The 15,989-nt window shown below is 39.5% G+C and overlaps 1 protein-coding gene across 1 annotated transcript; it reads left to right on the top strand.

The window, feature by feature from the left end:
* Positions 1-6,780: 6,780 nt before the first annotated feature.
* Positions 6,781-15,311, top strand: c9 (complement component 9). Its single transcript, XM_033647426.2, has 11 exons — positions 6,781-6,937; positions 7,049-7,139; positions 8,448-8,598; positions 8,684-8,825; positions 10,672-10,810; positions 10,952-11,173; positions 11,343-11,583; positions 11,710-11,835; positions 13,062-13,237; positions 14,486-14,720; positions 14,827-15,311. The coding sequence occupies exons 1-11, from the start codon at positions 6,864-6,866 to the stop codon at positions 14,982-14,984; spliced, it is 1,755 nt and encodes a 584-aa protein (XP_033503317.1). The 5' UTR covers positions 6,781-6,863; the 3' UTR covers positions 14,985-15,311.
* The last annotated feature ends 678 nt before the right edge of the window (positions 15,312-15,989 follow it).

Below are 15,989 nucleotides of genomic sequence, written 5' to 3' on the forward strand. Positions count from 1 at the left end.
GGACACAGAAATCTGATTTTTTCCAATCTGTGGTGGGCTGCATAGCTGATTGCTGGCCAGGTGCCTACTGTGAGAACAGTCATATCAGACCTTAGTTGTGTTTTTCCCATACATCCATGGTTGTTCCACTAAATAATTAACACTGCAGGTGCAGATTACTCACCATACACTATATGAGTGGCCTGTTAAAACTGCAGAAGGCTGCCATAATCATAACACTGCTGCAGTAAGCTGCCCCATTCGCCAGCCAATAGAGCCCGATTACTAAACGCTTTCTGGTGGGGACAGCTTGCTTACATGTTGTGACAGCAGTGTCATGAGGTGCCGACAGAGATACTGGAATTTAGTCCTGAACATCCTAACGTTTTGGAGAAACTGTTGCCTTCACGAAACCCTCCACATCAAGGCCCCAACACTCCGAAGTCCTTTTCCACACCAACTCTGTCACCACAGAACTAAGAGCAAGTACAGCTAATAGAGCTATGACTTTAGTGTTCCTTCTTCTTCTCAGTGTCATGCCATTGTTCCAACGGTTCATTATCCAGAAGCCTCAGTGGTTCGAAAAAAGGCCCATTGGATTAAAAGCCCATTTGAATTCCCTTATCCTAAAAACGGAACAAAACAGACTCCCAAACAGAAGCACGTGGCTAATTACTATGCAGCATAACAAAGGTCAGATGACATCATTCTGCATAATAACTAGCTATGTGGTTCTGTTGTTTGTTTGTAGTTTATGTTGTATATTTTCTGCAGAAGCAGACAGCTGTTTTCAACTAAAAAGCTCTAAAAACACACTGTACGCTACATGCCCAGCACCAAACAGCAGACATCAGACAAAGTTGGCGACTAACTTGGGAAATGGTGGAGCATTTAGCCGCTGAAGAGCCAGATATTTCACTGTGGTTGGTAGACAACAAAAAAGTTAAATGAGTTAAAAGTTTGCATCTTTTAACTCATGCATCAGTGCTTTGCATCTGCTGCATGTGTAAAAAGAACTGTTTGTAAATTTTAAAGGTCACAATATGTCAGTGTTGTTTCTGCAGCGCCCCCAAGTGGCCACAAAATAAATCACAGCAGTGTTAATTTCACTGTAAGCCTGTATACTCCCAAGCCTTTAAGTAATGTCTAAAAATAGGGACAACTTAGCTTTTTTGTTATTGTCATCCAAAACAGCCTAACTTGCTTTACAAGTCTTGATTTTAATGAAATCTGAAACATGCGATTTGAACCATAATTATGTTTCTATTGTGTAAAGGGGCAGAATGGGCAGAAAATGTCCTGTGCTTGGCTGAGATGAAGCAAGGATTCTTTGTTGCTCAACATTTATGACATGAATTGCTTTAAACACTGCATGGTAACTACAAAAACATGAATATATCTTTCACCTTCCTCTGCCAACACTGTTGGACCACAGCATTGGATGAGTTTCAAATTAAAAATCTCATCTAAATCTCATATAAACATTATGAACACTGAGCATCATATCATTAAATGTAGAAGGAGTGAGGGGAAAGAGGAGTCCAAACCAGAGAGGAAAGCTCCGCTGTTGCTAACACAGCACTTTTTTTAAAAAAGACCAGGCACTACATTTCCTCTGCCAGGCACAGTGTTATTGCAATTACAGTCAACCGATGGCTGAAAATGGGTCATCAACTTCCTCAGTATAAATGTCTGTTTTGCTTTTCGATACTATATAGTGATTCAGCCATGTAATGACAGTTTTTATATTTGCTGTTCTAAGCACTGAGTGCCAGTTCTTACATTCCCAGGAAGAAAATCCTGAGATCACACAGTAGGTGTTTCATCTCACATTTACAGAAGCATTATTAAATGTTTGTTTGGGATAATTAAGAGAAGAACCAGAGGTTTAGTATAAACAGGGGTAGCCAGCATTTAAAAGACAAAAAGCTTCTTCAACAGAAAAACAAAAGAAATTGAAACAAATTATTGGGAAAGGAAATCAGCCATCTGTGTAGCTACAAAACTAGAGTACACGTCAACACTGAGATCTGCACTAACGTGAGTAGTGATGTCAGTGTCGCTTTTTCCTGTGGACTGTTAGGTTTCACTTCTGTAAATGTGTTTTTCAATAAGTATAGTGTGCCAACTACCAGTGAATTATATTCCACATATCAGACAACATTTAAATGACTGATAGTAACTGACTGATGACTGATACTGTGAAGTGAGAGCTCAGTTGATGGCTTAACACTGCTGTCAGGTTTGTGATATTGTTACTGATGTCAGTATGCTGGAGCTTATTGATTAAATGACAAAAAGCTTTTTCCTTAATGCTGATTCATTCGAATCCATTGGTGTTTAATGGAAATGGTCTTGAGGAGAGCAGTATTAATTTTTACATTCTATAAGAAATCTCAACACTTCTGCACTCATAATAAAAACTATTAGAATGGTCAGACACTACTTGGAGTGACAATTTCTGTTTTGATTTACCCATTTAAAGGCATCACTGCACCAATTTGTAAATGTGTGTTAGTCTGGAACCACTCAGTTTGTTTTCAATTTCCAAAGGGCGATATCAACTGCCGAAGATCAAAATTCCTCTTGATCAAATTGGATAGACCTACAACCAATCAAATCAACAAAATGTGCAACAGCCCTGAACAATGACAGACAGATTGTGTAGCATCAATATGTTTGTGAAAGAGTGTTGCTGTTTTTGCCACCAGAAAGTGAAAATAGTTCTTTAAGAGAAAGCATCTTGTAGTCATCTTGGTGGTTTTAAAAATGCCTCTACAATGCTCTTCTTTACTGAGCTAGGTTTATACTTGCTGTCATGTCCCCAGTGAGAGGGTGGACGAGCCAAAAATGACATCATCAATACTCTGCAAGTTGTCAGTCATTGTATCAAACCTTCCCCATATTAGATGAACAGTTGTGATTGGCCCAACCTAGGGCAATTTGGCTGGAAATCTGTCTGAATGGGAAGTAATATTTTTTTCCTAAGCGGGCAAAGGCATGACCTACCCATGACCATCCCCACTCTGCTTTCTGCTGCCTCTGGCTTACCCTGACATTCTTACCCTAAGGGTATGGTCACATATTAGTAAAATTAACATTGATGAATATTCACCTCCTGTTCACTTCCATTCAGTGCAAGCAGAGGAGCAAGTAAATTGCTCCTGGTGGCAAAGCAAATTCGCATCTTCGCATTGCGTGGAGTTAAACTTTGGGGAACTCTGACCAGGGAAGTCACAGCCTCAACCAGTTAAGCAAAGGGGTGTGTATGGAGGGGACATTGACTGTTGCCATGTCTGACCAGCCATTATTGTTTGATACTGACTAGCTTTCCATGTCCATCACATCAGGCCCTGCCCACATTCAGCACAAATATTGCTTCGGCAGGCGATAGTCACTCGCATGCATTTGCTCGTGTTTGACCGTGCACTAATCCTAACCACTCTCCCTACCTATGTCTAAATCTAACCAGCCAACAAAGGCAACAAATATGAACCAATCAGAGAGAGAGTAGGGCAGGTTATGTCCTTGCTCTTACAGGAAAAGAACAGGTGAACAGGAAGGGTACCAGTTGCATCAGCTGGAGCTAATAAAACATGACTTAGCAAAATCGTAGATTTGCTAGATAAATATATCATCATATCATAAATAGCAACAGAGTCCTTCATAATACAAAGAAGCAATTTATTAGTTACCGCTCATATACAGGGATTTTGTGGTGTAAATGTGGCTTTCTCTGTAAAAATGGTCCATTGTGCCAAGTTGTCCACACACAATAAGACCATCCGATCTTCTCACCTCAGCCCAAGCGAAGTCGAACTAATAAACAAAATGTGATTTTTCAGAGGAAAGCCAAGTTATCTCACTGTGTTTAACTTTACATCTCTTAAATGAACATTACAAGTCTGACCTCACCTCGTCCCTTTGTACAAGTAAAAAATATGTATATTGTTCACATGTGCATGTGTTTTTTATTTCACAGATAGCGACTCTGCCACCCTTTATAAACCTGCTGTGCTATAAAGACTGAAATCATCATAGAGCCAACCAACTACCACATGATCCTACCTAGTCATTTATAGTCATATAGTTCTGACATCCCCAAAAACTCCAAAGAAATATTTGGGAGAAAAAAAAACAAATGATGCTGCCTGAGGTTTAAGAGATGTACAGTATTCTGTATGTTGTAGGTTGCAAGCTGAGGGATGACAGACAGAGGGACAGAGGAAGGACGTCCTTCCTGCCTTTGTATCCTGTGTTCTGCTGACAGAAGCTGGTTTTTCCGAGATGAGCTCCTCAGAAACCAGATAACTGTCGAGCTGAGAGTGTGTTTTCCCCTGCAGTCACCAACCACTGGAATGATCTTTTTCATAACCTCTTATTAAACATTTAATATCATCAGACTTTTGTGTAGAATTTCACAAGCCCAGAATGAAATGCATGTATCTGTACAGCTGTTGCTGCATCACATCTGGCATTGAACATTTGCAGTCTTTATTGTGTTTTATCCCTTTGTATTAATGCAACAAAATTCATACACTTTACTTCATAAAATCAGGGATAGCAAAATATGTTGTCTCATAGGATTTTGAGGCTGTTAAACTTTCTCTTCAATGACGTGTCAAGCATCACTCTCTGATGACGTTGAGTTAAAATGATGGTTCCTTGTTCTGCTGAATGTGATTCATTGTCTGTTTGGAGCAGTAGCACACCCACTGCAACCACACACTCACATACAGGAGGACATGTTGGATGCTACTTACTCATTTAAACTCTCTGGTAGGAAAAGGAAAAGTATGGGAGACCCTTTTCAAGAAAACAGATGGCACAAGTCAGCACATACACATTAGAGGATTTATTTTTATGATAGAATGCTGACAAAGAGAATCTAATGGGAAGTGTCCTTTCCTCAGTTTATTACAGGAAGGCCTCAATCCAAACATCCAGCATTTAGGGCGTGAATCCTGGAACCGGCTGCCACCACAGCCAGAACCTAAGATAGCCACTTATCTCCAGTCCATAATTGAGGGAGTCTTAGATTTTATCCTCTCTGATCTTTTAACTCTCAACTGCCTTCACTGCTCCTCTCCATTTCAGTCTAAAAATACAGCATAAGGCAGCAAGTGGCAATGCAGGAAGCAACGTCATCATATTTTGTCACACATAATGACTTATTTTATTGTATGTGTAAGGTGTAAATTTCAGTAAATCGGGCTGTTCCATTAATGTTTCCACACAGTTCCAACGTCCAACCTCTCCAAAAAACAGGAAGTCTTTCTAGTCAGGAGAAATATTGGCCAAGCACCTTACCTACCCTCTGGTTTCCTGAGAAAGCTGGGAGGAAACTGCCGAACGTCGTAAAAGTGGTGACCTCAGCACATATTTGTGCCTCTCCAGCGGGCCATGACCACATAGCCCCTAGACTACCCCAGCTCTGCTTGTGGATACATGGAAAGAACCCGGACAGGGCAGCCCCCAGATTGACTTTGGAGACATCGGGGAACAGTCCGAGTGTGTTTGTTTAAGTCAGCAGAAAATACTTGTCAGTGTGCTGAATACTACAGAATTTAATATCAGTATTATGGACAAAAGCAGTTGATTTGTCACTGCCAAACCTCCGTGTCCATGTATAATGATTCACCTGATCATGAATGATTAGCTTATTTGATTGAGTCCCCTTTAAAAATCAGTGCTGCTTTCATCTGTCTACACTGAGAAGTGTTCTGTTTTCCCTTTTTTGTGATTTATACACACTGCACTCCCTCCTTTTGAAGAACAGAGTACTGCAGAGTCAGCAAAAGCTACTCAGATCACATGACAGATCATTAGGTGCAACTGTTTCAAACTTCCTGTGCATTGTGCAAGGCTTGTTTTAACATATTCATTAAAGAAAACAGTGACTTATCAGAGAAGGAATTAGTACAAGTGCATTTACATAGACTGTTATAGTCCCCTTATTGGTGTGTTTCTTTGCTCTATGCATAAGTAGTTAGTGAGTGTACGACATGGGCACAGCACTGAATACTGCTGTTATCTGTTTGGTGATGCCATCTTGTGGACAAAGAGTTGCATGTCAAAATCTGTGCAGTGAGGACCCATCAGTGCACATGGCAGTTTCCCAAACATCTTTGCTGTTGGCAGTTACGGCGGGTGTGTACGTGGTTCAGTTTTGACAGTCTTGCTCGTCAGTTTCCCAATCTCAGATGGTGGCCAGCATGTTCTCTGGATGTCAGTCAAAAACTGTCTCTTTAAATATTTGCTCTGCTTTGATGTGAACCTGCCTGAGCGATTGCATAATCCTGGAAACACAGACATTAACAAACTGTTTGTAGTTAGTACAAGCATTCTCAAAATAAAAACCAAAGCACAAAAATGTCCTTTGGCCTTGTGCATAAACAGTGTGTACGCACTTAAAGTGTTGAGTGTTTGCTATCTTTTACATGCTGTCCCTAAGTGTCTCCCTGTCATGAAGCTTCTGTGTGATTCTTTGAATTTTGTTGGCTTTTAGTAAATCATATTTCAACCAATGGATATAAATATAACTAAAGGAATAGTTCACAGTTATTTTACAGTTTTGTAAAAATGATGAGAAGAAGTTACTCATCACTTTCATTAATTATGTTTTTGGAGAGGCTTTGCTCACACTGTGCAGAACAGAATATACTGACTGGGTGAGTAACATGTTACCATTCAAACAAACACTGTAAACTCTGATTTGTGGAGTTTCCCAGCAGTGAATCAATATTGCTGCCCCTGATATTCAAACTATTGACTTTGACGACATCATGGTCCTTTAACAGTAAACTAATCATTGACAGAGGGGATGCTTAAAAGACTAAACAGGGACAAACACACAACACTATTTGTCTCTTCAAAGGTTCACCATGAGGATTGAGGTTGCTCTCCAGCTGGGCCTCTGTGGCCTGTGTCTAACGCTGACGCTTCTTGGAGAAGGATTGTATGTATATTTCCTATTTAATTAACACAATAGCAAGGATCTTGTTGTTAATTTAATTAATTGATACTAGACCAAAAAAAAAAAAAAAAAGATTTCATATGTGTCTTTCAGGGCAGTGGAACTTCCTGACCCACCAGCAGTGAACTGTGTTTGGAGCCGCTGGTCAGAGTGGAGTTCTTGTGATCCTTGCACCAAAATCAGAGTGAGTCTATTAAAATAGCAACACTAACTTAAACGACTTAAACAACACTAACTTGTGCTTTTTGCAAACCACGGATATGTTACATTATACATTGTATACGTCACATATGTATCATATCAAAATTACTAAAGTGACATACTATATGAGCTGACTTCGTCTTGGCAAAGTGGAGGGGATGGTGGATGGCATGACATCTAAGCGAGACGCCTGCCAAGCTGCAGACCTCTGTTCAAGACAAACAGCAAAACAGGTTGTTTTTTTAGGGAGACATCCTGTGTTTACATTGGCTTTTGAGCAACCAAATATTGGTGTTTTTAAGGGACTTATGCCTGTGTTTCCAGCACATTTATAGCTACCAAATATGGGTGTTTTTTAACAAGTCTTCCCTGTGGAGCTAACTTTTTAGCACATTAGCTAACTTTAGCTTGTAAGATTGGCATAGTAATCAACCACAAAGCTGATTGAGAGCATATGGGTCAGTCTGGTCCCATTGGTTAGTTTTTACTTTTTTCAAGTAACACTCGCAGTCCTGGAGAGTGAGTAAACCTTACATGGTGCATTTGCAAATTCAATCTGACGCTCTATACTAAAATTAGAGCCCTGTTGGTCAAAGAAAGAGAGAGTTGCATTTTTACAAACCCTGTGTTTCCAACAATTTTTAAGCTACAAAATAAGTTTGATTTTTAGCATGTCATCCCTGTATTTCCGGCTGCTTTTGAGCTTCCAAATATGGATGTTTTTTAGCCATCCATCACAGTGTTTCCACAGGGGATAGTGCCAAGAAAAGCAGTTGTTTTTCACTGAGACATCATTGTGTTTCCAGCCAGGATAGCGCAATGAAAAGTTTTTCATTTTACCAAGCCATTGTTGCGTGTCCAGCTGGGATTGTGCCACCAAAGGCAGCTATGTTTAGCCAAAACATGATCTTTTCTAATCATAACCAAGCTCTTTCGTGTCTAAACATAATGTCACATTAACCACAGCGTTGTTAAACCGTAAGGAGACTAAAAGTTTGAGAAGCATACAGTTGCAGAAGCATACAATATCAGCATTTATTCTGGCCATTGGTTTGCAAATTGACAAGATTGTTCATACAGTGTTATATCTAAATAGTCTTTTAAGGTTTTAAGTAAGGTCTGTGACAATCAGCCTAAAAAGGCACATAAAGGTTTTTTTTACTTATAAATCTGTTACACAGTTTTGCCAAGAGCCTTATACGTTTAACCCTTTTCATTGTGTCTGCAGTAACTGCTGCCTTTGTGAGAAAGTATATGCTTAACAAAGTGTGATATCTTTTGCAATCCTCAGAGGCGCTCTCGCAGTGTAGAAGTGTTTGGCCAGTTTGGAGGTGAGTCTTGTCAGGGATCAATGGGAGACAGGGAGTCCTGTGTCACAGATGCTGCATGTGAACTACCGCCTCCCCCTCAGTGTTCTGACTCAGAGTTCCAGTGTGAGTCAGGTAATTCAGCTTCTTTTATGTCACCTACAGTACATTAATCTTTGTCATGCTTAGCCCCGTTAGCTTAACCCTCATCTTTACACAGGTTCCTGCATCAAGAAGAGGTTAATGTGCAACGGTGACTATGACTGTGAGGATGGATCAGATGAGGACTGTGATCCCCTTCGTAAACCCTGTGGTTCCTCAGTCCTGGATAGCAATGAGCAAGGCAGGACGGCAGGATACGGGTAAGAGTGTATTACCAAAGAGCCAATTCAGATGGCATCAAGAGTCATTATATAGTAATATGACAGTGAAATGGGGGCTTTGTCACAGTGGAGAGCACTTACATTAGGACAGCACAGTGGCCCATTCATGGTGATCCTGTAACAAAAATTAAAGCTACACTTTTTTGTTTTATAGCTGTCACTATATCTTAGTGCTCATGATGGCATTTCCAAGAATAATGAAAATAACCAATCAGAACTGAGAAGTCTCTAAAGCAGAATTTATAATACTGCATTGAATTGACACCATGCCTGCACTGTAGGCTCTGTGTAGATGCATACTCTACACCATAGCCTGACATGCACCTCCCCAACCTCCTGTTAATTTTTGTTAGCTGAAAACCATTTCCCTCAGTATAAACAAACAGTTAAGAAACAATATAGACAATAAAAGACAATAAAGCCCCAGTAGCATTTTAAGTCTTGAGTGTGATTTATCCCAGGAAAATTCGATAGCCACTATGCTAATTTAAGCAATTTAGAATGTCATAGACTTATGCTAATACCATTAGCATTCTGTATATGTGGAGCTGTTGTTCCCAGCTTCATATGAGTAAAGAAAAATTCTGCCAGCCCCAAGACTAATATATGCCATGTAAAATGTCATATGTCTAAGTATGCTAAGCTAACAACATTAGCATATTGTTTTTTGTTTTTAGTTGGGGGGTTTTTATAGGCTACTTGTGTTTAATATTGTTGCTATTAAGTCATGTTTTATGTGTGTTTCTGGTTTGTTTATAATCAATAAAGTTAACTGCACTTCACAGAAACTTGACCCAGTGGCACAGAAACCCTACCACCGACCAGCCTTTTGGCGGTGTAAATTGCCAACCAACACAAACACACCAACATACAACTACAAATTTGTACAATGTTGTAGCCCACTCCACACAGAGCCTAGCACAACTATGAATCAGCCTTAAGTCAGCTGTCAATCATGCCAGTCACTGCTTGTGAACTGCAATGAAACTGTTAAACTATGCAGCATTGATCAAGATTCTGTTACTGCATTGCCTATTTCTTGCCTCAAATGTTGTCACAAACATATTTAATTGTAACTTAAAATATGAACTTTTGCTCCAGCTGACTTTTCAACATGGCGGCCGGGTCACACGCTTTCTCATTTTACAGATAAACAGTACACTAAAATGTGTCTCTAAAAACAGAATCTTGATTCATATTTGATCAGCACTACCTAGTTTTACATTTTGACTACAGTCCATGAGCAGTGACTGACATGATTGACAGCTGCTATTCCTGAAAATGGCCTGTGATTGGCCAAAGTTTCTCATAATGGGCTAGATTTTCCAAAGCATGGAAACAGAGTAAAGTGGAGGTGCAAATGTCTAGTGTTCTCTCTGACCACTTGAATTACAATATGGGTGATTTTTTTGCCCAATGACACCAAAATTAAACTGCCTACCCCAGTTTTAATTAAAGCAATATTTACAGGAGATGCTTTCTTATTTATTTTGTATTATTATTAACTGAATTGTTTTTAAGGTTCTTTTTGAAGAATAGTTTGACATTTTGGGAACTATACTTATACTTAACTAGTTTCTGTCTTGAGATGAGAACATATATACCACTCTCATGTCTTTATGATCAAAACAAAGTCAGCTTAGATTAGTTCAGCATAAAGCCTGGAAGCAGGGGTAAACAGGCTGGTGGTCCACAAGTTAAAAACATTTCTCAAAATATCAAACATGACTAGTATACTCGAGTACTCATCAAACTTTAGAATTTCAATGAAATACGCATTATTCTGTATATAGTCTTGAAAGTGGCTACTATGTCCATCCACCAGAATCAACATATTGGGTGCAGATCCTCGAATGAACCCCTTCAACAATGATTATTTTAATGGGAGGTGTGATCGAGTGAGGAATCCAAACACTGGGAGGGATGACAGGCAACCCTGGAATGTCGGCGTGCTCAGCTATCAGGTTAGCCACAACCATTTCTCCTACTTTATACTGAGGATTCACTCACAAAGCATATCTGTATTTGTGTAAAATGGTGATGAATATGTAGTATGCCAATGAGGATTCCATAAAATTCTGTTCTTTGGGTCCCTGTCTTTCCAGACTCTGGTGGAAGAAACCTCTTCTAGAGAGATCTATGAAAACACACACAGCCTCCTCAGGGAAATGCTGAAAGAGATGAGTGTTAAAGTTGATGCTGGACTTTCCTTCAAATTCAAACCAAGTGAGCCGTCCATGTCCAAGTCTGCTACAAAGGTGGATTTAGACTATCAATATGAGAAGAAAACAATGATTCGTGAGGTCTCAGAGTACTCCAACATTCAGGTAAATATCAGCCAGCGACAAATATATTTAAATAGTTCATAGCACACATAGCAACACTGACTAAATAAAAAAAGACACAATTGTGTGATAATAATGTAATTGTGTTATCACAAACAGAAACAAACCATCTGCATGCGTATTTACTAATACTTCTCTCCTGCATGTTTAGAACAAGAGCTTTATGCGGGTGAAGGGCAAAGTACAGCTGAGCACCTACAGGATGCGCTCCCGTGAGCTCGTAACAGCAGAAGAATTCATAGCACATGTCAAATCATTGCCTGTGCAGTATGAGAAGGGTATTTATTTTGCCTTCCTGGAGGACTATGGAACTCACTACACCAAAAATGGGAAGACTGGCGGCGAATATGAGTTGGTCTATATCCTCAACCAGGACACCATCAAGGCAAAAAGTATGTGTATCCCAGCAAGTGACTCTTTTAAGACTACTTGTTATGATGAGAATTTTCTCAATTTAGAATACTGACTACATTGAAAAGTGATAAGCACTAAACCTCTATATCTCATGATTCTTGCAGATCTGACAGAGAGAAAGATTCAAGAATGTGTCAAAATAGGCATCACAGCAGACTTTGGAGACACTGATTTGACGAAGGCAAACTTCAAACGCGACAACTGTGATGACGTAACAAAAAAAGAAAATGGTGTGCTTTCCCTGTTTTACCAAATCACACTTAGAGAGACAATATTTAACTGATACCTGCAGATTTCTCAAGTGTATCTTTATATAATACTCAAGACATTAGGGACAAACTCCACACCTTATTCCATGCAAAATTGAATTCTAAAGTGAAGACAAGGCTAGTATGAGGCTTTAGCAGTCTGAGTTAGTCCCTGTCCATGGGTGTACAGATATTTTTGAAAACAGATATTGTCTTCTACGTTTTGGCCTCTCATCCACACGCAAATAGAGTTGTAGGTCAATAAAATGGAGACTTTTGAAAACACGTTTTAGGGTGCACATTTTCCAAAACTTTGGTTACTTTGTACCTGTGGATGTTTGAAAAGGAGTATTTAGGAAACGATAACAACATCTCCTCAATTCACATATACCCACCGTTGTTTCGTGTAATGAGCATGCACCAGAAACAATAACAACACTGACGGACCACTGGTTTGTTTCCGTTTTATTTACACTGCTTGGTCTTAAAACTACTTTACACTTAAACTTAGTATTGCTGCACCACATGATTGATAAATGGAGGCATCTGATACATTCAGTGTTATTTGATCCAACTTAGGATTCTTAGTTTGTAGTCAACCGGAAACAACAGTTTTAGATCAGGCCCGGTGGAACCAGCAGACAGTGGGACAATTTTGGGAGTTTGATAGTTGTCAATGAGGAGTGGATGAAAAATGTTAAGAGTATCACTTATGTTTCTGAGCGAGCTCCTTTAACCTTAAATCGAAGAGGAATCAACGGTGATGAGATCTCCAGTAGGTTTTTTAAAAAAAGTAATGTTAGCCTATATACCTGCCAAGGGGAGACTGCAGAGGACAGCTAATGCCAGCCGTTTGGAGTAGTTTTTGCGTTCTAGTGTTAATGGAGATACTTTATTTTTATTGTTTTCAACGGAGGTGGAAAATATCTGTTTTCCAATATATCTGTTTACATGTAGACAATGCCAGCTTATCCTGGCATTGCAGCTACAAGGACATATCCCTCTGCTGTCGGGGAAACACAAAGACAGTATGAAAAAATTAACTATTGAAGATTATATTGAGATAGACTTGCAAAAGTCCAAACCAAACCTCTCTTTTCTCATGGGATAACTTTTCTTTTACATTGTGCACAATTATTGTGAGGTGTACTGAGTAATGTATCAACTGTGCAAAGTCATTTTAAGTTTTTTCCCCTGTTGCTACACAGTTGATACTCATGGAAAAGCAGTGGTGGACAAGGTGATGACATCAGTCAAAGGAGGTACCCTGGAAAGTGCTGTTGCTATGAGGGCTCAATTGAATAAGGAAGGAGTGATGAACATCGCTACATATCAGAACTGGGCCCGGACCATTGCTGACGCCCCTGCGCTGCTCTCCAGTGAGGTAGCTATGACAGATTGGCAAACTGAAGCTATTACATCATTATAGGTGCCACGCTATGATGACAATGTTTTTGCCGTTAGCAAAGTCAGTCCACCACATATGTATCGCAAGTATTGGATGGATTACCATGAAATTTTGGATTTCACAAGGATGTATCCTAATGACTTTGGTGATCCTCTGACTTTTCATCTAGCACCACCAGCAGGTTGTGGTTTTCAATTACACTCTAGAGTATCTTTTCTTGATAAATTGGCACACAATTGGTACTTGTACTTACAGCTCCCACACGATGAATCCTAATGACTTTGTTGACCGTCTGACTTTCTGGCTAGTGCAACCTTGAGGTCCACATTTGGTCAATTTAGTGAAATTTCTCAAGGGCTAGTGGATAGGTTATCATAAAATTTGGCACAGGCATTCATGTTCCCCTAGGATGATTTGTAATAATGCTGGTGACTCTAACTTAACATCATTATGGTCAAAAGTTGGTCATTTGTCCAATACTTTGGTTTAAGTACCTGCAAAACTTATCACATTCCCATCAGCCCCAGCTGTACTTTGTTTACTGCTAATTATCAAATGTTAGCATGCTAACACACCAAATAAAGATGAAGAACCTAGTAAAAATCTGTATTTTAGCATTTTGAGCATGTTTGCATCCTGGTGTTAGCATGTAGCTCAAAACATTGCTATTCCTAGTACCCCTTTTCCCACCAAAATAAACATATTAATGTGGATATTTTTAAATGTAGGAAAACCTGCTAAAAGTAGGTGAAAGACTCCTTTCCCATTGCAAGTAGACCTGAGCTGTGTACAGGGCTCTGCAGTAGACAAGTATGCCTTTGTTTTCTTGCTGGTGTGTCACGTTCAACATCACAAATACACTGGAAAACAGGGTTAGTATACAGCATAAAAGCCAGTAAAAAAAAGTAACGGTGATTGTTTCTGTTTTATAGCTGTTACTTATTACAGGGATGGACAGTATTGTGTGACGCCGCGTCATTACTAGGCCATGACTAGTTCAGAGTCATTTGTACCAGGATTTGTGCAGATTGTAACCTTTCCCATGAAATACAAAAGCCACATGTCAGCGAGTGTTAGTGGGTTTTTTGTCCAGTAGGAAAGGTGCTTAAATACAGCCTCACAGAGCCGCTAGCATGGCTGTGGCAAATGAAAGATACAATATCATTTTTCTGTTATTATATTCTGGCAAGTGAAATAGTGCACATGTTCTGTTGCTTCTGACAGCCGGAGCCCATCTATAATTTAATTCCATTGGAAATGCCAGACGCCAACGCCAGGATATCCAACCTGAAACAGGCCACAGCGGACTACGTGGCAGATTACAACGTGTGCAAATGTAAGCCCTGTCAGAACGGCGGCACTCTTGCTCTGCTGGATGGGAAGTGTATGTGCCTGTGCTCTCACCTGTTTGAAGGCATGGCCTGCCAGAATTTCAAAGGTGATAAAGCTAAACACCCAGGTAAGAGATACATCCAAACATACAGCATCCCAGCTTACCAACAAGGCCATTCACATCAGTGTAGGTCCTTTGTCTTTTCTGTGTTAATTTGGACAATGTTTTGCAGGTACAAGACCAACTGTTAATCAGGAGGGTAACTGGTCATGCTGGTCTAGCTGGTCCAGCTGTAGTGGAGGGAAACGCACCAGGGCACGCGGCTGTAACACAGATGGGCTCCTTGGAGCTACATGCAGAGGAGACACCAGCAGTGAAGAATACTGCTAAGCAGATAGATTATCACTGAACAATCTATCTTGTTCTTTCTCACTGTACACACACAACCTACGTCTAAAAGATAAAAATCAAAACACCTTAAGTCATGAACATTGTTGTCTTTACATGCTTGGTTAGGAGAGCAGAGCCATCTTGATGTTGGTAATGGATATAGTGCAGTTCATAAAATTATAGTTTTTTAATGTGCATGTAGATAGATTTTTTTTCTTCTCTGATTTAAATATATGGAGTCTGAGTATACAGTGTCAACTGTAAATATGGACACATATGAATTTAGTAGAAAATACGCTCTGAAAATAAAGGACCCATTGTACACCAGCACTCAAGTCTATGAGAATTTATTTTTGTACAAGTGAAACAAATCAAATGAACATCAAAAGCTACAAAACAAGTATAAAGCATAATATGTGTATCATTTTAATGAAGATGTGGTGCCACATTTCTCCACTGTATACTGTACACTTTGATGTTTTGCATTGTGTCGACACCAGGGCTAATTTAAGTGCCTGAGCCCAAAAAGTTCTCTTTATTTGTCACAACTTATAGTCGCTCCATTATGAGATAATAAGTCAAATTAAAGGCTCTTACTCAAATCTTTTCATTCAAAAGTCTTAAATGTCTTTTACAGCACCCTGTTAAAAAAACATGTCCCATTTAATCATTAATCAGTCTTACATGTACAAAAGAAATTGAGGTTTTTGACCGCAAACACTGTGTCTTTTCACTTTAGTTGAGTTAAAATAGTGTTGGCTGAAGTATGTATTAATGGGCTAATAACTCATCTTTAAAAGCATGAACACATTCCAGCTGGCTGTGCTGTGCAAATGAAAACCAGATGAGTAGAAGCAGGGTGGAGAGAGAAGAGATTAAGGTGCTGGACACGAACGCAACATAAAGGAAGACGTTTTATGTGCATTCTATTTTTATTTAATGTTCCTGAAACCTCTTTCACATATGTCCATTAATCCATAAATGTTATGATTTGCCATACTGGCG

Source organism: Epinephelus lanceolatus, chromosome 19 (assembly GCF_041903045.1).
Source record: "Epinephelus lanceolatus isolate andai-2023 chromosome 19, ASM4190304v1, whole genome shotgun sequence".
In the NCBI taxonomy this organism is placed as follows: domain Eukaryota; kingdom Metazoa; phylum Chordata; class Actinopteri; order Perciformes; family Serranidae; genus Epinephelus; species Epinephelus lanceolatus.

Bases quoted from the DNA above. Each gene is read 5' to 3' on its own strand.
- c9 (XM_033647426.2), top strand. From the start codon at position 6,864: ATGAGGATTGAGGTTGCTCTCCAGCTGGGCCTCTGTGGCCTGTGTCTA. The intron at 6,938-7,048 runs GTATGTATATTT...TGTGTCTTTCAG, and splicing joins ACGCTTCTTGGAGAAGGATT to GGCAGTGGAACTTCCTGACC. The intron at 11,584-11,709 runs GTATGTGTATCC...TGATTCTTGCAG, and splicing joins GGACACCATCAAGGCAAAAA to ATCTGACAGAGAGAAAGATT.